A 25,380-nucleotide genomic window follows, 5' to 3' on the forward strand; every position below is an offset into this window, starting at 1 on the left:
TTTTTGTCCAACTAGAAAATATGAATTAAGATTTTACTTTAATTTCATTACAAAAATCATGTTGAAATATAACTGGATAATGTTTTCAAATGAAATGATTAATATTTTAAATATGTGTAATAAGGAAGGAATAACGTGGTTTCATTACTTCGTTTTAAATACTAGTTTTGCAACAAATGGGAAATTTTAAACGCAATTACTCATTGCTATATTGTTAGAATTTATAAATAATTAAAAGTACGAACATGCTATAAATAGACTATTCTATTAAACTTTCAATAATAAACTATTTGGAGGAAATGAGCAATGAAAAACAAATTCAAAATAATTAATAATCATCATATTAAAATCATCAAAATGTTTATAGTAGAACGGTCCTTTTTATGCGATATTATTTTTGTGAGTTTTTTTTATGCGGTATATGAATTCCAACAACGTTGGTATCGTTGTATTGTTTTCTATCAGTGTGCTTATCTATGCATGCTCAAACGATTCTGTTAGTTGACTTTGAACCAATTCATCACAAGAAGATGCGCGCTTTCGATTAACACGAGTATCAGTGAATTATGTGTGTGCATTTTCAAAATTTCTCCAGGTGTACAATGAAAAATTAAATGTTTTTAAAACATTTCCATGTGTAATTTAATTACTTATTTTGTTTGGATGCACTTTCTCATGTATTTCGTAAATCTTTGACGTATTTCGCACTTAATTTTTTTTATGCGGTCCCTATCCACCACATAAAAAAAAGTTTCTTTAATGTATTGTACAAAGTTATTTGTTATATGCAAGAATTTAAGAAAATTTCGAATATTTTTTTGTGCGATTTTTTTATGCGGTCCTTATCTACCGCAAAAAACAGGTTTCACTGTATAGCAGCGGTTGCCAAAGTGGTGGCAAAAATTTCGCGGTTGCCAAAATTTCGCTAGTCCGCAGAAAAATGTGGAATATACTTACTCATCATGTTAAGTTATCCTATTAGTAGTCCGCGGGATTTAAATTATGAATTAACTGGTCCGTGAGGTCAAAAAGTTTGGCGACCGCTGCTGTATAGCACTATTTATTATAAAAGTCACATATTCATAAAAGAACAAAAATATAAAAACAAATGGGTTGTGGACCATAGGTTTTTCTGACCAAATACAATAAAAGTTAACTTGTTTCATCATTTATAATTTACTATAAGATTATTAAAAAAAATATTGAAATTATGAAATACACATTAATTGTTGAATGTATCAAAATAAAATATTAAAAAACTTTACTTACTTTTTAAGTAATTCAATATCTACTTTTGTTTTAATTATTTAATAATAAATATAGGATATTTTTCATTAAAAAAAACTTACTTTATAAAACATTAGACTTATTATATATAATATATTATAAAATATATAAATATTATAAAAATAATGAATAAATTAGTTAACTTCAATGATTTTAATTTACATTTTTATTCAATATGAAATGTATTATTTATAGAAAAACATCTTGATTAGAATTTGTATATTAATCTAAATCTTATCATAACAATACAACGTGTTTGAGATACTAAAAGTCTGCTATGTAAAACATATTCAAGATCAGAATTCAAAGCGTGCTGGGATTTCCCTGGGATTTGTTGCATGTAATGCGAATAACCATTCAATGATTCATACAGTAATATTATTATCATTAAAAATAATTTAATTTTTACTATTGAAGTCTTCTTTTAAAGATTAAAAATAATTAAATCCTGGTCAAGCCAGGCCTTTTGTGAGCCCTCTCTGTGCTTGCAGCAATAGGGCCATCGTTCATCACAGATGGACAGTCAAATGAATTAGGTTCAGCATATGGACCTTTTCAGCCAAGTCGATGGACAATGACAGTATTAAGGATAGCAGCAGATTCACAGTCAAACGAAATAGTGGAATCTCAGAGCATCAATATACTACTGAAGTTATTCTACAAGACGACAGCCAGCAAACAAATAAAAAAAAATCAAATCATCATAATGTAAACTATACGGGGAAAGATTACCTATCTAATGTCAACCGTGACCTTAAATTTACACGACATTAAAATATATGGGCTAAAATACCTATGATCAATAGCCTATTTATAACAGTTAATTTTTTTCTTGTACTATTATTTGGTTATGTTTCATATTTTTACACGCGACTGTAAAAAGAAATATTATTGTAATTTATTAATTTATAGACTTTTCATTAATTTAAATAATGTCCTTCAATTTAAGGTTATTACTGCTGATTATAGTATATAATAAACAATTTATTGATATACACATATATAAGAATTCAATGAATTTGTCGAAAAACAAAAACTGAGTATTTTTAACTCGAAAATTATTTTGACCTTGAAATTATTGTTTACTTTTTTTGTATATATCATTAACATTTATAAGATGTACAATCCCACATCTACCTTACTATTACGTATATATTACTATTAGAATTTTTATTCTTCTAGAATTTATAATGTTTGAGTCTTATTTCTAAATTAATCAAGAGTTTTTTTTTTAAATATTTATATAATGTAGATGAATACTAATTTACTATGATTATATGAGACAAATTCAATAATATTAAATATCTAAAAATACAATCTAACCTGTTATTTCTATGAATGAAATTAATTATTGTTACTAATATATTATAATTCCATGAGAATATAAACTAAACTCAACTTCTGTGTTTGTTAAATGAATTAAGTGGGAATGTGTCATTCAATATTAATTACTATCACATTCCATATTAGAAAGTATTCGTGTCGTAAATGTATATATATATATATACATATAAATATTAATTAAGAAATAATTGCATAGACATCTACATGAATAATAAAATAGGAAAATGCACAGTTTTAAACAATAGTTAACTTTGATTTTTGGTAGATTAATAAATAAATTTAATTATTGCGTATAAAATAACAATTATTTTGTAAATTTTAATATCCTCAAATATTTTATTTTTTAAATTATAATTGAAAAAATGTAATTTTATATTTTGGTAATTAAAAAAGCGATCGTTTAGTTTATGAATTGCCTTAGTATTTATATAATAAATATTTACAATTATATTTTTAAATTTTTCCTTACGATTTACATACGTTGTTTTGATCAGTTACTGAATTAATGAATATTGTTACCATAAATATTGTTGTTTGTCTAACTTACAACATTTCCATCAGTAGAAAATATCAAGGATGTTCAATTATTTAGTCAAGTTTACATAAGTTTTAAAATTTTATTCTTCTAAATATTTTGAAATTAGTAGTTAAAAAATGTGCAATCCTGGCACTGATTTTTCTTCTTCTTGTTCTTCTAATATTAAAGAGTTCTTATCAGATTCTGAATTTATGAATGTTCTTATCGTGTCTTTAAAATTTTATGTTCAGTTTTTATTCAAGTGTTTGTCATTTGTACACTTTGAATTTTCTAGTTTCCAAATTAGATAGGATACATTGTAAATACCTTATTTCTTCTTAGTTAATGACTAGTGATTCTGGTTTGTAATATAAACAGGATCTCAATTCATAGCACTTAAAAATTATTTATCCTTGTGCAGATTTGGTTCGGTATTTGTCAGCGGTTCGAAATTTATTTCACATTAACGATCTATTACACAACTCATAATGTATTCTCTTCGTTCAAGGCTTTCCCGCTTCTGATCAGACTGTAAACGAGGTACTTTGAGGCGGGGAAGAACTGCAGCAAGTGTTTCCAATCCTCGTGCACTAAACTCACGATCGTCGTCACAGATTTGCATTGATAGGTATGCGTATGAGGAGTATTTTCGAACAAACCCTGGATCTAATTACAAAAGTCCTCAATACTGGCTCTAACATGTAGTTAGTAAGAGAATCACTGTAACTGAACTCACCAATCCGAAACAGTCGTGCATATCCAGCATGTCTACAAGGATCTCCTCCTTCTCTAAACAGAACACCACATCTACGCTGCCCGTGTGTATGAAGTACATTGTATTGTTGATGTCTCCTTGCCTGATGATCACATCACCGGTGAAGTAAGTCGTCATCTTTAGATGAGTTACAAGCAGGCGTAGGAAGTCGTCATGGCAACCGCTAAACAACAGATTCTGGAAAGTTCGGAAGACGAGAGTTGAATAGGTGGGAGAGAGGTGGTAATTGGATTGGTAATCACGTTGAATATGTGTTTGCCGAACGCGTGCACCTTGAGCTCTTCGACGAGGCAGCTTGGACCCATCCGCATGTAGATCGGCATTTGTCTTCCTTTCGACAGAGACCACAGTTGGTCCACATAGTTCATGATCTTTTGCTGCAGGCGCAACGAAATCTGGGCATTTATCAGATATATCTAAAAAAAAAAATAATACAGTCTGCGTTCACTTTACATCCTTATAACGTATATTCAAAAAACACGTACATGATTATTTACAAACCAATGAATATACAAATGCCTATAATAACTATATTGTACGTTTTTATATTGTACGTTTATGTGAACATGTACAAAATCTTATATAAGTATCTATATGATTAACGTACCTTTGTTTTTAGTAGGGAACTCTGTATACGTATTATGTACGTTAAAGAAATACTATAATTTAGATTAGCTTAACTCTTAAAAAACTTCTAAATATGAAGTAAAATCAGTTCATAGTGTTCATAGCAATAACAGTGTTAAATTTAAAAAAATAATACAGTTGATGTGAATGTACATAGTTTTTATATACGTTCAATAATACCTATATGATTATTAAAGGACCGCACAAACATACCAATATATATTAATGATGTGTGTTTTTATATTAACATACAAACAAAGGGTACGTTCGAGTGAACGTGCATATGAAGACTTTCTTTTTTTAACACGTGTGTTAAACAATCTTAAATTCCTGCAATTACATGATTAGGGTACATTTGTTTAAAGTACGGTAATCTCGGTACGCATTATGTACGTTAACTGAAAACAGACTATAATTTAAATAATGATAGTAAAGATGTAGTTTAACCATTGAAAAATACTGAATATAAAGTGAACAATCGTTTTAAATAAGCATATTTATGAAATCATAGATAATAACGAGCAATTACCTGTCAGTATTAAATTAAGTAAAGTACGTACATATATATCTAAAAAAAAAATAAAACAATCAGCTTTCATTTAACGCGGACTGCTTTAAAATACTAAATGATACGTACATGATTATTTACGGACATATATTTTTGTATGGTCATACACAATAGTGTACGTTAGAGTGAATGTACATCGCTTTCGTGCGAATAAAGAGTTTTACCCACTTGTACAAAAAATATCTTAAAAACAAGCAACTATATGATTTTTTGTAAGTACGCTAGTTAATGTATATAATATGTACGTTAACTGAACACAGACTATAATTGACTCTTGAAAAAAAAAACATATTTTTTAAATCTTTAATATATAATGGGGAATTACCGCTAACGTACTTTACTTAATTTAAGATTAATTGATGTATTTATGAATAATAATGTATATTTATGATAACATAAAATTATCATGTAAAAATAGATTAAAATTGGGATTTTTTCACTGGGGAATCCTTTTCAACCGGAAATGTACAGGATAAACGTGATAAGACAGCAACAAGTGGTAATTTCTAGCAAAACATGAAAACCGCATAACTAATATGTGATTAAATTACAATAACCTGATTTATGTTCACAGTTTTTGTTACCAAAAAAAAATATAAAATTTGTACTATTTTTCTGTAGTTTCCAATAAAACATATTAACTAAGTAATTCTTTTATAGATATATATTAATTTTATATTAATTTTCTTATAGTTTGTAAAAGGTTATAAACAAATGGACTTGAACTTACTTTGAGGACAGTGACTTGCTGCGAGTAAACCACCAATCTGTGTCCGTAGTGACGGACGACGGCTGCGATGTCAGAGATGAAGATGGTCATGATGAACTGGCTGACGATCATTGCGATGATACAGGCTGTTATACCTATGAGGGATCTCGGAACCATTGTGGCATAACCTGTCGTAGTTAGTATGGAAGTAGTGTAGTATAGGGAGCATATGTAGGGATCTCCACAGTTAGGTTGCTTCTCAACTAACAAATCAGAAACAATAATGTTTAGTAGCAATACAAAAATAATGTAAGAATAAATGTATAAAAACTTGCTTTGATCGTAATACCAACTGGCCTTTCTGCAAACACCATTGGGACATGCCACATAATACCAAATACACGTTACTGTATGCGTGAAAGTAGTGCAGAATACGAACAGCGAGAATAGTTTAATGGCTAAAACGTTTACATTCAGATAGTCATAAGTTAGACCAAAGTAACGTTTAATACTGATCTAAAATAGACAAAAACATTTTATTTATTATATATTATGTTATTATTTACTTATTTATAACAAAACCTTTATGTATTATCTCTATTTGTTCAATAGTTTTATTGGATTTTTCATTTAGATTTAAATTAAACTTTTTTTTTAAGCAAGATAATCATTTACGACAAAGTGTATGTTCAAGTGACTGCTTTATAGAATTATATAATCATCCATTTTAGAAAGTAAAGTATTTTCTTTGGAATATAAAACATTTTTTGTTTTACTCTATTTTATCTGAACTTTCTTTATTTTTGGAATAGAAATAAGGTAAGACAAACCGTGTTGATATTATGAAAATCTTGGCAAGTATTACTATATACATTGGCAAATGTTGCACAGCTTTTACAATGCCAAGAAAAAAAATGTTGATATTATCAAAATATTTATTATCGTATTTATGTATAATATAACTATATAATATTTGTAATATTAATATTATTTTTTGTTATTATTAAAACTTAAATTGGACTTTAGACTTTTAAATTAAATTTTCTGTCGCTCTTTTTACTAGTATCAAAAATATTAGTACTTTTTTCTCAAAAATTATAATTAATGTATATTTCTTAAAGATATTAACTTTATATCAATTGTATGTATGTATGATATATACAATATTAGAGTTAAGTCAGTGTTCTGAAGTTATTACAAAAAAATATCAAGGTATTATTATAAATATTAGTTTTAAGTAAACTATACTTACCAAACGAACAACACGATTCAATCTGAACAAAGCAACGTACAACCAGATGTTTCCGGTTGGGAAAGCGAACGAGAAGAACTCAAATGGAATCAAACTGAAGAGATCAAAGTATAAAGCTGATTCCTTCAAATATCTGCCAGAAAAAGTATAAAAAATGAACATAAAAATGACCAAATATAAAAACAAAGTTTACTTATTTTTGATGCGCTTCTTGTTCTTCACGATTTCTCCCAATCTGCTGATGTAGGGTGTCTTGAACGTTATGTAAATCTTTACGATTTGCATAAAGTCAAAGAAGAAGGTGAGCGCAATCACCCAAGGCTTATGATGCTGAAACGAAGCGTGGTAGATAATAATTAGGTAAGAGAAGTATGAACCCAGCATCGAGATCAGTTCCATCGTACGAGACATGTAGAATATTTCGCTTTTTGTCAACTTGAATCTGTAACAAATTCAGAATAATCAAGTATATCTGTAACATTGCCAATATGTCAATTGAACAGTAGATATAGAATCTAAGGTTGGGCAGATATATCCGCTACTTGTCAGAAAATGATTGATTTGTTACTATAAAAGTAGTTTCAATATTTTTAAGAAATCATTAATAAAATTAATTAATAAATAATTATAACATACTTTTGTTGCTTAATTTTTAAATCTCTCGTAATATCATCTACAATATCATTAGCAGTAGTGTTAATATTGATGTAAGCCTAAGAAACGTTGGAAATATGATTAATTTTAACATTATATATAATGTGTTGATTTATATAACCATATTTGTTTCTACGATGAACTGGTCCATGATCCTTGCCATTGAAGGATACTTTTCGATCAGGTTATAGAACTTGCTTGTCTTCAAGTGAAGCAAATCTACTGTGGTGTTTGTGCTACAAGTTATGGTGCATCTGGTATGCTTTACGTTATCCAAATTACCAAACATACTGTATAAAGGAAAACACTTTTATTATTTACTTAAATGTACTAAGCAATACCTCATAAGCAATACCTCGTACTGTGTGAGAAACCTTTTTGTGTATTAATTTTATGGAATTCATTTTTATTTTGTTGAATTCAAATTAAGTTTTGAAATTTTTAGACTGAACTGTAGTGAAGCCGCGTAGATCGAAGCATCATTATGCGAGGTATTGCTGTATATAAAACTTACGCTCCACGCCTTAGATTTGTCTCGATATGACCGTCAGGTCTTGTAACCTTGATGACACCTCGATGAACTATGTATACAGAGTCGACTATGTTATTTATACAACAGATGTCCATATCTTGCAAATAGTAAGCTTCTTTGATGAGCATTGATAAGGCTCGGAAGAAGCTGGCATCTGCATTTTGAAATATAGATACCAAAGCCAGAGTGTCTTGGTACATGCTTAGAACGCAGTCTCCTTTCAGAGTCGTATGGAAGTTGTCGAAAATGTCCATAGTGTTCGTGCCTTGCGTCCTCTGCCACATGTATTCAAAGAATCGAATGTTCTTACTAAAATTAATGATTGTCATTTTTAATCAATGATATTTTAAGATGATTACATAATTTCAATTAATTATATTTGATGTAAGAGTAACCAAAAAAAGACCAAAACCATAGAAACCATAAAAGACATAAATTTATATTTTTCACATATTTGTGTTAATTTTAGTATTGATTGTTCTAAAATTTTAAAAATATGAATATTGTTAACTATTGTATTAATACAGATGTTTGCAAAATCTTGTAAAATTCGACTTACTTTTGAACCAATTTAGGTACGCGTTGTTCCTTCATGAAAATGATCAAATCCTTCATATGGTTTTGGTAAATAGTTAGATTCAAGTTCAAAGCTGCTTTTGTGTTGGAAATAGTCACCAGAATATAAGTAAACCATACATATCCTGGAATCAATATATGAAAATATTAATAATTTAGTTTTAAATTTTTTTATGAATTTTACTTCATATAATATTCAAAATATATAAAAAAAAATGCTAGTATTTTAAAAATCAATATAAAAATCTAATTTGTATTGATTTTGAAATGATTAGTATTTTTCTATCTCACCAAAAATTACAACCAACATTGTATAAATGACTTCGATGTTTTGTACCACAGCTATATCTCCGATTCCTAACTTCAGAGAGGCCTGAGTTATGTAATATAATGCCAAGTAGTAAATTTTCATTGCATTCGAATTCCTGTTTGCTTTGATGCCTACAAAGCAATTTGCAACTTATATCATCTTCTAATTCTATTAATTTTTATTCTATACTTAGTTCAGAATCGGTATCTATAGTGAAAACCCAAGAACTGTTGTAAGGCATGAGTATATCGATGACTTCATCCAAAGGAGTGTACTTGCATCCGAGTAAGATCAAAATTGCAGTAAGTGTATTGAAGATTATGGTAGTTAATATCAGATATTTTACTATACTCCTGTAAGAAATAATATTATTTTTAAATAAAGTGATGATTATTAGATCTGTAGCAATTAAAAATTATATCAATTTTAATTTAAGTAATCAATCAAGTGTTTTTCATTCGGTCTTATAATAAATAATCATGGCATTGGGAATTTTGAGAAATTTGTCATATTTTTTTGTTGGATGAAAATTGTCATAAGATTGTAGTCAAAGTATGACACTATCTTTGGACACTATGACAGTTAAGCAAGACATCTTTCTACATTTTCTGAGGAATGATAGTTGTCAAGTTTGATGTAACTTGAATGATAGATTTCCAGCAAGAAGTTGTCAACTTTAGTAATATTTTTGACAGACGTGAAATTTGGAATATCTATAGTGTCAGATTTTGAAAAAGAGGTTATCAAAGTAGTCAACATTAATAATAGCTATTAAATGATATATATGTCAATTATGACAGATGTGAAAATGGAAACACTTTGAATAACAGCTTTCCAGCAAATTGTTGTCAACAATAATATCTATTAAATGATACATGTGTCAATTTTGACAGTTGTGAAATACCTTAAATGACAGCTTTCCAGAAGAACGTCTAACTCCTTATGATTGTTAAGCAAGATGTGTGCCAAATGGTACTTGGATAGTCACAGAACATATTAAAAAAGAAGAAAACTTTCCAAACTAGACAAATACTAGTACTACTGCTATAATATCTTAATAAAAAATATTCACTTACAGCCAAATATCCTTGTTTTTCAAGATGTCTTTTTCACAGTAGGAGAAGGCGTTCGGAATTCTATAGACACGAAGTACTTTAATTAGATTTATGTAGGAAGCGTCCGTTCTGCCCAAGAAAATCTCGAAAATTAGTTTCAACGGTAGAGCCGTTAGCAGATCTACGGTGAAGCTGGTGGTTATGTAATGGGTTGCAGTGTATTTGGGATGCGTTACAAGAACACCGTCTTCATTGTAATAACATACATGTAAACGTATGTAACTGAAAATGAAAAACAAATACATATAAAAATTAGTTTTTTTTATATAATAATATACAGTGACAGAAAAAAAACAAGCATAAGCACAAGCATAAAATTTAAATATGAATGCGTGAAACTATATAATCTTAATGTCAAGTGGCATTTGAAGTTCAAAACATCAGAGGTCTATTCCAAAATCGGAAAGTTATATTCCATTATTTTGTATGTAATTAAATACGCAAAGTTATATCAGTAGATTACTTAAGAATGATAACTTACACATCTATTAATAAAAGAAGATCTAGGAAAAGCGAAATGGATATTGCGTAGATTTTCTTCATGGCGCATTGGTAAACGAAAAGACACGGATTTATTGTGCACATGGCGAAGACGATAACGGCGTGAAAAATCGCGTATCTATAAAGGAATGGACCATTCGGTAGAATCGTCTTCCTTCTCATGAAGTATCTAAAAAACAACATTGTTTATTTAGAATATAAACCTTATACAGTTTTATGAAATACCTGAGAAGAGTGAATTGTCTCCAACCTCGTTGGAAATCTAGATTCAATGGATGCAATTTACCATTTGGGAATCGGAAGAAGGAACCTTGTTGCACCCGTTTTACGTACGGCACGTTCCATGTTTCACCCGACTTCATGAATAACCTTTTAACAGCCTACACAAATACCAAAAAAAAAACAATTTTATAATATCTGAGTATTACTGTTATAAATAGTCTAAGCTAGAATAAGGGTTTATGTAAATTTTTCATAGGTTTTCTTTATATTAAAAGCTAGAATTTTCTATAGATCCCAAAGTATTTAGTATGAACTGAATATAAATAATTACTATACAGTCAAAGTTCAGTAAACGTACATAATGATTACAAAAATATTCCTACGAATGTAAATTTTACTTTTGAAACAGGATATCATTATATTTCTTGTCATACTTTATTATCCATGTAAATATATATAATAAAGTGCATTCGCTTAGATATAAATATGAATTAGGTTAGAATATGTTAAACTAGTTTAGGTCACTGTAAGGAACATTTCATTGCTACATCTTAGGATACCTAAAAAATCTATATATATTAACCACATTCGAGGAATTTCTATAAATCTCTCAGTAATATTTAGTGTGTGAATATATTGAATATTAATATTTAGTATACAGTCAATGTTCGGTTAACGTACATCAGTTGTACACTAATTGCCATACTCTAAACGAACGTACGTTAATCTGAACAATAAACACATTTAATACGTTCGTACAAACGTATATTTTCTCGTTGAACCACGGCATCATATACTGATAATTGTGTTACAACTTCTAGCAGAATACAATAAAAATTAAATGTATACATACAATTGTATTCTTGGTCATTGCTATCAAATTGTGCACGTTTCCTTTCAGCTCAGGTTTGTACGACATTACATTGTCGATATCAGCTAAAGAAATCTTCAGTACACTGACGTTGGTTAAAGTTCTAATATTATACAAAACTGGAACCTCTGAAAATCCATCGTGATGAAAATAATGAGAAAGTATTTACATTTATATTTGATCATTATTTTTATCACAATTACCAACCTAAAAGCATATCAATAACACAAAAATCAGTCATCGGTCCGACGATTTTATCCGCCCTATTACTCCCGCTAAAAAGCATCTACAAAAACCGTTTTCAGTTCAAATTAAACAGAAATAAAAAAAAACATCTTTACCTCACAAAAACCCTTCTCAATTATGTACATATTTTGCGTTGTATCTCCAGCATAAGTGACGTATTCGTTTGGTGGAAACAATTCTATCTCACATTTACCACAAATCATTCGAATCATTGCTCTTGAGAACAACTGTTGAAATATTAATTATCATTTTGTTTTTCTTATGCTAAATAAAAATTCACCTTAAACAATGGTATGGATTCCAGCATATAATAGTATCTGTCCTTGTTCAGTTTTTCATAGAAGTACTTGGGGATATCGAACATCAAATGCTTGACCTTGATTCCTTCAGAGATTTCCCATTGACTTTCCATATACAGATTCAATCTGTTCAACAATCGACGTTTCATCTTATTAGAAATCATGAATTTCCTTACAGTCGATACTTCATCAACATACTTTTGTCTAAAATTCAAATTATTTATTTCTGATTCTTTATAAGAATTATAAAGGTCTACAGATTAATTCAATAGTATCAATTAATGACTTTTTTCATTACAAACAATTGAAAAATATTTATTACATTCTGTTCAATAATTAAATGTACGTTCGAATGAACATCAAGTACCTTTGTGCGAACAAACAAATATAAAAACAATGTAATTGCATGTGTTTATATGTTTTTTTTCAATAAGTTTATCACATTAAGGTTATTTCATGAGTATACAAATTATGAAATTTATAACAATTAATCAAATAAACACTTTGAACAATTTGAATGGTTTCAGGAAACTTGTTGCATTCAGGTGCGTTGTCATAAGTTTTAATTTTTAATAAAATAAAAAAAAAACTTAATAAAATACTCACTTTGAAAGTTGTGCCAGAGTTAATGTGGCCGAATAATCAGCTAATAGATATGTATATAGAAAAATAAATGTTACGAAGTAAATAGTTGCCAGGACCATTTCCCAAGTATTTGTTATGAAAATTCTTCCACCTGTGCCAGTCAAAAGTAGTAGACCATAAAGGAATGACACGAACAAAATGTCAGTATTCGTATCATCGTCGATATTAACATCAGGTTTCATTTTTTCCTTGTACATGATCACCCAGGATGGACTCTTGCACGGTCTGTAATTATATAAATTGTTATGAAATTGTAAGACATATGTCTTTTAATAAAGACAACATAGCTGCAATACAATTATCTTAGTGAAATATTTTTTTAAAGTTTCATTTAAATCCTTGTTTATAGAAGTTTATACATTTGTTTTCATCAATTTTGAAGATTAGAATTAAAGAAATATTCGAGGTAAGTGTGAATCTATTGAAAACATTTGTCAACAAGTTTAATGGGTTCAATGACAAATAATTATGTTAAAGGTAAAACTAAGTGAATAATTCCAATCAACCTAATGTAGAAGTAAGAATATCATGAAATGTATGTATAATATATAGTAATATTGAAAATATTGAAATTTTATGTAAAATTAATTAATAAAGAATTGGATAATCATTGTTTTTTGTTTTTCGATTTGAATTTCGATCACTTCAAACTAATACTAAAAACTTAATTGTTTGTTATTATGTTATTTAGTAGAAAGTTAAGTATTATTGTGTATCCACAGTTTATGTGAGGTGTACCAACTGCGTTTGATCATAGAATGTAATAACACTGAAATTGTGAAGACAGTAACAATTCTATACATTACTACATATGATCATAGCAGTTGGAATGAACATTACATAATGTATGTACCGTGATATATTGAAATTAAATTAATTTGATTACCTGGAAGAGCATCCAGCTAGATAATAGAACAGTCCTTGCAGATAGCCCAAATAAGTTAAGTATACAACGTACAGGAATATCCTGGTAACATTTGTCCCAAATTTGAAGCTTTTCGTTAAATTCACAAAAAATGAAACAATCTGAAAATTAAACCTCATAGTCGAATTAGTTGAATTATCAAACTAATTTTGTTAAAACTAACGCGTATTATCTTCAGCATATGATTGCAATCGAATATATTGTTACGACGGTCATATGTCAGAATACCCTTATATAATATCTCTATGGGAATGATACTCGCTACATCGATCAAAAAATTCAATTGTGTGAACCTCTTCGAAATAATTCCTGAAAGTGTGCTATTCATATCTGAAATATAAATCAAATTTTTATATAACAATAATAAGTAAACAGTTTAAATTAATAATCTATCTATACACCAATTTCCTCAAGTATAAGATTGGGATCTTAAAGCTGGGTGTGTCTTATTAGTTTATGTAATCACATATACCTAAATTTAAGAATGTTTTATACATTGATGCGTCTTATACTTGGGAAAATATGGTACATATTATAACAGAAGAAACCATAAATATTATATAATAAATCATAACAAAAAAGGTTTAACATAATGTTGAAATTATAAAAAGAAGGTATAACTACTGCAAATAATTGCTTACTTTGTTTATCATCTTCAACTGCTGTAAAAATCTGGACTATAACATCAGCAATGAAGAGAATGTTTGCTACAGGTCTTAAAAAAACATCATAGAAAGGTGGCGAAGTTTTCAAGTAAAAAAGTACGTAAGGGTAGACTATTGCTACGGCAACGGAGATAATGAAAATCAGGCCATTCCAAATCTGCAAAAGTTGACTATTCGGGTATAGAATCCAAGGCCAATTTGTGGTCACGAAAATCATATCCTTGTGCTTCGTTGATCCTTCAATCTAAAGAAATTATCAAATCTCATTAATCATCATTGATAGAATATTTAATACTCACTTTATTGATTATATACAAATCTGTGGTTTTGAGATCAGTCTTGTCGGTTTGAATATCTTCAAAAGAACTCCTCAAAACTTGCTTGATTAGTTTCAGTGTCTTATCGACGCGTTTCCTCCTAATAATAAGAAATGTTTTAATATAAGTTTATATACATTTTTTTAAAAGACTTACGATAATTGAAGTTGTTTTTGTTTGACTGCATGTAACTCATGGGAATTGGCTATTAATATCTGAAAAAAATACACAAGATTTTTAAAACAATGTAAATAATTAGAAGATATAATTATAACTATAACTATTATAATTTACAAAAAACTAGATTTATGTATTCAAAGTAATATAATTTTAACAAAAGGAGAAAAAAAAAGTTTATTTACTAAAGTAACTAAAAACTATAAGATTGTTTATTGAATATTATATATATATATATGAGTATATAATAACATTCAAATTAGATTACATAAAAATATCTTTGACCTATGAAGAAATTGATAAATTGTTCATAGTTTGTCTTCAGAAAAAAAATAAAAATTAAATGATGAAAATTACCTATCTTACATTCAAAATGTTGCAATTTCGATTCACACATTTTTCTCAGGAACCTATTTACTGTGTAAATCGGGGTATATGTATACAGTGCAACCTCGCTTAACGAGTTTAATCCGTTCCAAAATTTCCGCATTTTTTCTCGTACAGTGAAACATATTATGTGTACACAAGTTTTAAAAATAATGTAGTAGGCAAAATCCGTGACTTCTCTTCTCATCGTCACTCGTTTTCTTAAAATTAATTTTGTTCATTAAGCGAAATGATCGTTAAGCGAGGTTCCACTGTATTTGGTTTAGTTTAAAAATTGTAGATAATTTAGAAATTTGATTAGATTTGTTAAGTTTAGAATTGTTAGTTTGGTTTCAATTTGAATATAACTTCTAGTATTTTTTTTACGTTACTTACGTTTATAACATTAAACATATTTCTAGATTCATTCATCTTTTTATACTGAACGACAGTTCTCCAAACAGCTCTTTTATCCAATGCATGCACTTTGCAATATGTAGAAGCAATCATCTAAAAGAAGAAAAATATGACATCATTAGATATTTTTTGTTATATTAAAATAATTTAACAAATACGTATAATTTATTATTAATTTCATATTTATATTAGAAATTTTGAATATTATTACTATTTCAGTATTTCACTTATCCAACAATTTTTTTTAAATATTTTACATTGATTTTGCCTATTTCTTTTTAATATAAAAAATGTTTTGGTTAAAATACATTTACATTAAATTAAATAAGCAATATTTGATAACCCAAAGACTATATTTTTTGATATCCTTTATTTCTCATTCACAACCTGCCAATTTTTGGCAATAAGAATGTTTTTGAGCATAAGACAAAAAAAGAAAATAAAAACAGAAAAAAACAAAACAAAATAAGCATGGAGCGAAACGATTTTCAGAAATCAGAAATCAGAAACCTTATGCCTAGCCACTGTAGAAGTGCAGTAACCGTATCTTAGTTTTTATTAAGGCGCTATTACTCCTTGTTGAGTATTAAGTTTTGGCAATAGTTATGTAGTGGCGCTACTTGAGTTATCAAAACACGACAAGGCTAGTGTTTTCTCGCCCTTTTCTTATATATTTATTTAAGGCATTTTTGTAAATATTATTTTAACATTAATATAAGTCTTTTATAGTAGTAGTTAATCGTGTTAACTGTTTATTTTGAATATAAATTTGATTTAAAAATAGTTTTCTAATCTATTTTCATTAAATTAAATATTGATGTTTTAATAGACCAAATTGTTAATTGTTATACTTTTGTTATCAATTTTATTATAAAATATTTCTTATATTGAAGGTATATTTATGTATCTTTATTTTTCCTTGCTGGAGTTCATGTTTCTTAATACTTTGACCAATAAATATTATTGATTATTTTTGGATATAAACAATTAATAATTACATGCGCAGCATTGGGGATGTTCAACAGCATGTAGCTCTCTCCGATGCACGAACCGTAACCCAAATTGATGATAGGGCTTTCGATATCATCAGGTGCGACCACTTGAACGACTCCAGTTGCAACGAAGATGATCTTATTTTGCAGCTGATCCTGATACACAATTACGTCTCCTTTACTGTAGTAGTATGTCTCCATTTTCTGTGCTAATGCCCTCTTCATACCATCACTAACATGACGCAATATTAAACTCTGTAAATTACAAGTTACTGTTAGTATCTACATTAATTTGGACAAAATGATGATATTCAGGTATCATTAAGCTTTACAAGGAATATAATTTTGTTAGAGTATAATTATTCAAAAATTGACTTAAAATTGGATTACGTCTTATGGTCCGATGGTAATAATTCTTTCTTCGATTTTTAAATCGTCCTATAAGTTTTGGGTGCATCTTATGATAGGGTAGTTATTTTGTTAATACTATTAATTCAAAATGCGGAAGAAGTAAAATATCGGGTCTATATCGACATCCCGACAATCAAATTCTCGACATTCCAAATTCCCGACAGTATTAAATCCCAAACATTTTAGTGGATTTTGATATTAAACCTGAAACGATCTACAATATACATATGTAAGGTATACAGTTATGAATTGAGAACAACTTTTCCCGGTTTCTCTCATTCACCATTAAACATCCACGTGCACAAATTTTGTCACTGCCTTTTTGTGACGGAATTATTTCACAAATATTATTTTTTGAAAATCTTGATGAGACTAAGGGTTAATTAACTAGATAGTTTTAATTTAGCGTAGGTATAAAATACAGATTTTACTCGAAACAATAGAATATCGATGTTCTTTTATTCATGTAAGTAAAATAATAACGTTTGTTTTTAAATTAATATGTTTTACGTCTATATCAAATAATAAAAGACACTGTCGAGATTTTAATTGTCGGGAATTGGGTTTGTCGGGATTTCGATCCGAACCGTAATATATCACATAAAATCTTGAATCACAGATTTCTGCTAAAGCACTAAGTTGTTTAAGAAATTTCGTTCCATTCATCAATAGATGCACACCAAAGTTCAATATGAATGAGACTATGCAACCAATTATACATATTTCTCTGGATGTTTTGTTAACAATTAAGATATTTTGTCTATGGTCGCCTGTATCACGAAAATCTCGTGATCTGTTAAACCCCAAAGTGTTAGAAATAGGGCTGAAAGAGATTTATATCAATAAATAAATTGATATAGATCTCTTTATTTGATAATAAGAAAAAAGATATTTTGTAGTAAGTTAATCAATGAAAAATTAAGAATTACTGGAAACTTAGGCAAAGTACAATTGTACAATTTTTAATTGGAATTTTAATGCATATGCATTTTTATTAATTATAATTTTAAATTTTCTGTTTGAGATTAACAGTGGATGATGGGTATTGGACTTAAGTAATCTTATTGGACAATAGTTCACTAATAAATTTAACTAATAATTAAGATTTAAATACCTGATTTAATGTATGCCAATATTTATCCAATTCTATATCATTAATCATCGATTCTGGTAGAAGATCCGACGCTTCAAGTTTATGGATTGCCGATTCCTTCATCCAAAAATTATAATACCAAGTTCGGATCTTCTTCGCCAACTTTTTAGAAACATTTCTATGATCCTAGAAGACAAAAAAAAGTAATTAAAAATTCAGTCAAAAGATTGTATATCATTGAAAACTATACCACTTGTTGCAGAATCAAATTAAGCCTGGTTCCAAACAACGTTCTGCGCCTGTAGCCATCGATTTGAACAGAGGTGAAAGCTCCTAAAAAGACACCATTCATGATGAACAAATTGAAGAGCATTACTACAATGCAAATAAGGAATTCCACGTCGTTCCGCTTCGAAGCTCCCAAAATTCTATAAAATAGATGTTGTTACTCGTGATAGATTACTGGTAATAAGTAAATGGAAATACCCGATGCTTGTTGCAGTTGCAGCAATCGAACTGTACGTGCAATAACCGAAAAGCGCTTCAGGCGACATCTTTTTGTTATGAAATTCATCAGTCCAATGTTTTACATAAGTATTTCTACATTCCTGAAACAAGAGTTTTTAAATGTTTTTAGTCATTAATATATAAAATTCTATCTCTTTATCTGATCTCTTTGGGCTTAAATTAACTTAAAAAACTGCAATTTATATACAAATCTTACAAAATAAATGGAAATTCCCAAACTTTTTGAAAATGGACAATATAAGGGTTTCAATTGATTTGGTTCTTAAAAATAATGTTTTATAAAAATGTATTAAGTCTATAATATAAAAAAATTACTACCGTTAATAAAATAATGATTTTTTATTCTGATAATAAATCTAAATTTTGATCTGATATGACTTAGTTTGTATTTAAATTGTATATTTACATAAACTTTCTTAAATACTTAACATATTTATTGTTCTAGTATAGAAATACTTCGCATAGTGCGGTTTCGCTAATATCCCGCACTATTTGAAACCGAATTATTCTATAGATCAGTGATAAGTATAGATGAAACAATTATTCTGTGTAGTAAATTTTTAGAATAATTATTTTGCTCAATTATTTGTATTGAAATTTTCAGATCGTACTATAGTGAATCCGGGTTGCTCGAAGTCGCACTGTGCGAGGTATTGCTGTATTTCTATTGAAACTTACCAAACAACCAATCTCTTTCCAAATGCAGGTGTGACTATGTATAACTATTAATATTAATATGCCATACTTGATCAAGACATACATCAATCCTTTTCTCGTGGGGCTTGAAGTGACAGTATCTAAAAATGACGTAATTTAAAATTTTTGTATACATTTATAATATATTTCTTTACAAAAGTATTCAGCTGCTCGATGCATTGTAATTATGGTCAAAATAAGCTCAACTTTCGACCAGAAGCGTGAATGCTGCGAAAAGTAATTCTTAATACCGATAGGCAACAGAACCAAGCATATCAAATCCACGTAGAGAATGACTAAAAGGATAATTTGAAAAAAAAATCAATCATCAAAGAAATGAATAAATTTACTAAAATGTTTCCGTTTGTAGACTTTTAAGCAACTCATACTTCTATAAATGTAATGTGCTGTAGATGAAATCGTATCCGTTATAATAATTGTAGCAAAACACAGGTAGAAGAGAATAGCGAATATCTCTTCTTTTACGAACTTCTTGTCAAATACTTCCTGAAAAATGAGTTTGCGTTATTGTTTACATTATTTAAATGTTAATTTATACTCGGTATGAGACGATGGCGAACAATCCTATTGCTGAAATTGTAACGATGAACGTCCACAAGTAGCTGAACGAGAGAAATATGAAATTGTTCGTTTCGGTTTGAGATTTTAGGTCATAGGATTTCTGAAATTATGAAATTATGTTCTAAATTGGGCTAATGCAAATTAGTAATTATAATAAATGATATCTTTTATAAAAAAACCTTTTTGTCCTTGAATAAGATATAATTAAATTATTGTTGGAACTTATGCTTGAGATGTTAAAAACAGAAATACGGTATAAAATTAAATCTTACTTCACTATCCTCGAATTTTTCAGAGTCTTTTTGTTTGATGTCGTATTCTTCACATATAAAGTCCTTTCCTGTTGCCAAAATGTATTCTAAATTGTTTTTACTAACTAGCGAACAATTAAACATATTTTCTTCATTAGAACCCATTTTGACATGAAAGAGCTTTTTTATTTGTTTATATTTATTAATGACTTTTGTCAAAGTCTCACAGGTTGCTATTACTAATTTTATTGGTTATTTTAATATTTGATTGAAGAAATGTGTCGTGTAGTTTATGAAAGTTAAGCAACGTGGTTTTAGTATAATATATGAATGGATAATCGAACTTTTTGTCAAAAACTCGAAGGTTGATATGATTTATTTTTGTTCAGATTGATATTTGTTATTTCACTATTCGAATGAAGAAATCCATCGTGTATATTGTGAAAATTAAGTAATGTATTTGGAGTATAGTGGATGAATTTATGATGACTACCTCTGTCAAAGTGTCAAAGGTTGCTATTAATTATTTTCATTAAGTTTTATATTTTTCATTTCAATGAATAAATGTTTAGTGTTGTTTGTGAAAAATAAGTTTGACTATAGTAAATGAATCGATTATCGATGTCTTCTTACAAAATTTCGGAGGTTGATATATTTTATTTTTATTCAGATTAATATTTGTTATTTTACTATTCGAATGAAGAAAAATATCGTATATATTATGAAACTTAAGCAATGTAAAGTATAGTAGATCAATAGATGATCGGTACCTTTTGTGAAAGACTTGAATGTTGGTATTATTTATTTTCATGAGGTTTCATATTTGCTAATTTAGTATTTGTATGAAGAATTGAGTATCTTAATATTTAAGCTTCTGAAAAAGTTTCGGAAGTTGATATGATTTATTTATGTTTATATTTATTGTTAATGTTTGAATGAAAAATATGCTACACGACACATATTTTCAATCAATTTCTTATTAAAGTTAAACAAAATGGTTTTATTATAATACATGAATGGATGATTGGTATGTTCTGTCAAAATCTCGAAAGTCGGTGTTCTTTATTTTCTTTTTAAGTTTCATATTTGCTATTTTAATGAATATATGTATCAAGTAACTTACGGAAGTTAAGCAACGCTCTTTTAGTATATTAGAAGAATGGATGATCGATGTCTTATAATTTTATATTGTTAACTAATAATTATTTATATTGTAAACAAAATATTTTAGTATTAAGCATTCAAAATTTAATAATGCCAAACTTAAAACAAAGACATAGGAAGAGAATGTATACAAAATTATTAATCACAAATGTGACCTATCGACTTCCCGACCTAAGTCTTTCCGCCCTTTTTGCCTAAATTTATCTGAATTGTGAAAAACAATGAATATATTCTAAAAAGTGAGATTTCAAGCGTATTTAGAAAAAAGTTTAGTTTGGATTAAATGAAAATGACAACATGTAGTACTCTCATGAAGATGGAAGAAAACAAAGTGCATTTTAGACTTTGACACTTTTCTGTTACTGTAAAGCCCAAAATGCCACTAAAGCATTAACTAAAATATATTCTGCTTGCGGAGAAGTTGCTTTAGATAAATGTACTTTAGGAACGTAATTATCTAAATTTAGAGCTAATAATTTCAGCCCTAAAGTTCTGCTAGTAATAATGATGAAATTGATCGAGAATAACTGAATGAGCAAAGATATTACAAATATCAAAAACAACTATCGAGGAACGTTTTTGAAGCTTACATAAATCGTTAAGTTATATGAGTTTTGCATAATATAACGGACAAAAATCACGACAATATCAGCCCTTATATTTCTTTTACTAATCAACAAAATTTGTTGAAATCGGACAAAGTTGCCTTTTTTTACTCGTAGTATTCACTTTTCATTGCACTTTTCGATTCTCACAAATTAGGGTCATTGCATTAACTACAAAAACGATTAATTTTAGTCGCCATAAAAATACAACTGAAGAAGTTTTTTTGACGAAAAACCTAATAAATTCTAGGAGGATGTAATGTTTAAGTTGCGTGTCAGATGAAGATAGGTTTATAGATTAAAAATGATGCATACATAATTAAAAAAATATGTATTTATATATAAAAGTTTTGATTTTTAATTTTAATGAAAAATCGGCACGAAATTTCCGGACAACCCAATTTATTGGTTATAGTTTGAGTATGGATTAGTTTTGTATTTATTATTATTGTGTAAATGGTTTCGGTTTTCGAACATCGTTCAAATTATATTTGACAACCGAGATTCCACTGTTCAAATACAAAAAGTTGAAGTGGTGTAGCATATGCGCTCGGAACGCAGCTTTCATTTGATATTAAGGGCTCGTTGTAGTTGAGAACCCTTCGAAAGCGTACACATACATACAGAACTGTCCCGCTATAAAGCTTACGCGTTTTCCGGTCCAACAATAACAGTACCATTTTATCTAATGAACAAACTTCACACATTATCCTTGTAACTTTCAGTCCTTCCACCCTTTACCATCACACTCATCCTCTCACTCTCTCCCTTTTTATCCGTCCCTTCCAACTACTGATTACGAACGTAAAATACAATTCGAGGGAGAACACAGCGATGATGATGATAATAATAATAATTTCTAGGCAATAAAATGTAAAAAAGGAGCGTTCTGGCCTTAATTGAAAGCCACTAATTAAAAACGCATTAGCATATTTTAAATTGCCGGCAAAACACTAAAGAGCAAATGAAATTGAATTAAACGTAAATTAAATTAGAGTTTAGTGAAACAAAAATAATAATAAAAGAAGTTTAGGTTGCTCTGTTTTATTTTTAAATAACGTATGGAAACTAATAATGGCTACACGAGAAGAAGTTTTGTAATATCCTCAAGTTTCATCTTGTCGGGTGTTAAATGTTAACAAGTTCTGGGACAGTTTTACATTAAACGTTTCGTTTTTTTTATTTTACTTCGTTGCTTTAAGGTATAAGCTTTTACCGAATGCTCGTTTTCACCTGATCGATCAATCTGTGCACGTGGTATGAGATGATCTTCTTTTCAATGGTTCTAGATTTCTTAATTTCCGGAGAGTTTAATTGGAACGAGCGGAGATCGTTCGTAAGATTTGCAGACTTATCCTTGTCGCATTATTAACTCAAAGAAAGTTTAAATTGTTTGAACTGTTAATGTTTTTTTATATGAATTTCTAGAATTACACAAGAAAAAATTATCTTATACTTTTCTTAGTCTTTCCGCTTACTTATATTAATTATTAGTTACTTAAAGGATAATAGCTTGATAAGTTTGAATAGTTTGAAGAGTTTTTATTTATTCATTAAAATAAATATTGATAAAATTAACAAAATTCTAATTTAAAGTTCAAGATTACTTTGGCGTTTGATTGAAATTTCTCTTCTTCCGAATGTTTGTTCAGGTTTGGTAATTTCAACTATTTCAAATCGTAATAATTCGTTCGGTTTTACACTAAAATTTCTGGGCGTTGTGAAATAAGTCATAGAATGACTTTGTGAAATAAAAGAATGAAGAAATTTCTTGAACGTTTTATTTTTTTTATTATATTTTTATTGGACATAGACATAATTCTTTGAACTTTTTTATAGAAGCAATAGAAAAATGTATATAAGATTTCAATTATTATTTTTGATTGTTAATTTATATTAAACATTTGTTCAATTGGTTTTGTATATAACAAATTTAAAATGTATTATGTACAGTAAATTTGTAATTTATCATAATTTCGTTTACTTTGATTTTACACACAATTTTATTGAATATTTAGTTAATATTTTACTTGAAAAAGTATATTTTTATTTTCTGTTCATGTATAAATTATCCAATATATTCGAGAAGATACTTTCTTTACTTTAATTTGTTATTTATTTATTTTGTAAGTTAATTTTGCAAAAAAAATCCGTTTACATAATTAATGTGATAATAACTAACGACTGCTGATTATAAATTTTCAGTTACATAATTGAAATAGATTAAAATAAACATTGATAAGGATTAATTTGAACACTAAACAAATTTTTATCTCAGAAGCTTATGCAAATTTCTCTCAATAGGTGTCGTTTAACTTGGCTCGTTTGAACATTTAGGTTTATACCTGAGTCATTACCCTTCAATTTTTTCCAATTTTAAGTTAAGATCATACTTCACAGGATCATTTCTGTAGTGTATCTTCACAACACATATCACAAATGTGACATGTATACAAACCACGATGACGAGTCGTAGTTCTGCTATCTGAGCGTGAGGCAGAAGTCTTTGGATTCTTCAGAATCCGAAGCTTCATCGATGACCGTTCGCTTTATTTCTTCGAAATTTAGTGAAGGATAGTGGAGCATTCTGAGTGGCTTTTTTTATTAAATCTAAATATAATTTGTTACTAATGTTCAATAAATACCATGTTAAAAATATTTTTGTTTTTCAGTTTTTCATTTTTAAAAGTTCATTGTTTTGTATCTCTTTCTTTAATTACGTATTGCAATTGTTGACATAATAGTATATAAAAGTGAAGTTTTTGAGGATATTTCTTGCAATAAGATTTAAATTTCATGTCATGTTACATTAGTTGTTTCTAACTATACATAAGTTAGATTAAAACTGACATAATTTCAAACAGATCGAAGATTAGTATATCAAAATTGTAAAGTTTCTTTTGTGACACCTAATATTCTCGTTTAAGATAACTATTTCCGAATCTACAAAATTTTGATATATTTCTTAAATATTCTTTAATAGTTGATTAATGTGGTAAAAATTTCAAGTGAAAATATGTGAATTTTAGTCAATAGATGTCCCTTTTTGTGCTCGTTTGTACATTTACGTTTATACCTGCGCCTTTACCCTTCATTTTTTTCCAATTTTAAGTTAAGATCATACTTCACAGGATCATTTCT

General features: G+C 28.3%; 3 protein-coding genes across 4 annotated transcripts in view; all 3 read right to left on the reverse strand.

The window, feature by feature from the left end:
• The window catches only part of LOC108559864 (rho guanine nucleotide exchange factor 2-like), a 7,852-nt gene extending 4,272 nt beyond the window's left edge, over window positions 1-3,580 (reverse strand). The window contains exon 1 of one of the 2 annotated variants that reach the window (XM_017917232.1): window positions 3,476-3,580. The gene's annotated coding sequence lies outside the window, so the exon portion shown is untranslated. The remainder of the gene's footprint in view (window positions 1-3,475) is intronic. The other variant, XM_017917233.1, reaches the window with a different exon arrangement.
• Window positions 3,581-3,956: 376 nt separating this feature from the next.
• On the reverse strand, window positions 3,957-6,305 carry LOC108559866. Its single transcript, XM_017917235.1, has 2 exons — window positions 5,849-6,305; window positions 3,957-4,339 (listed from the first exon to the last, which is right to left on the reverse strand). The coding sequence occupies exons 1-2, from the start codon at window positions 6,002-6,004 to the stop codon at window positions 4,052-4,054; spliced, it is 444 nt and encodes a 147-aa protein (XP_017772724.1). The 5' UTR covers window positions 6,005-6,305; the 3' UTR covers window positions 3,957-4,051.
• Window positions 6,025-20,635, reverse strand: LOC108559859. Its single transcript, XM_017917227.1, has 26 exons — window positions 20,492-20,635; window positions 18,900-19,021; window positions 18,664-18,841; window positions 18,435-18,599; window positions 16,916-17,164; window positions 15,114-15,172; window positions 14,940-15,057; window positions 14,617-14,884; window positions 14,139-14,305; window positions 13,937-14,076; window positions 12,387-12,609; window positions 12,202-12,333; window positions 12,068-12,146; window positions 11,843-11,988; window positions 10,993-11,147; window positions 10,748-10,936; window positions 10,228-10,488; window positions 9,341-9,504; window positions 9,133-9,282; window positions 8,825-8,966; window positions 8,248-8,574; window positions 7,273-7,521; window positions 7,080-7,212; window positions 6,236-6,343; window positions 6,177-6,188; window positions 6,025-6,090 (listed from the first exon to the last, which is right to left on the reverse strand). Exons 1-26 carry the CDS (start codon window positions 20,633-20,635, stop codon window positions 6,025-6,027), a joined length of 4,146 nt encoding a protein of 1,381 aa, XP_017772716.1.
• Window positions 20,636-25,380: the final 4,745 nt, after the last annotated feature.

Source organism: Nicrophorus vespilloides, unplaced genomic scaffold (genome assembly GCF_001412225.1).
Source record: "Nicrophorus vespilloides isolate i.1.1-1 unplaced genomic scaffold, Nicve_v1.0, whole genome shotgun sequence".
Classification (NCBI taxonomy): Eukaryota; Metazoa; Arthropoda; class Insecta; order Coleoptera; family Silphidae; genus Nicrophorus; species Nicrophorus vespilloides.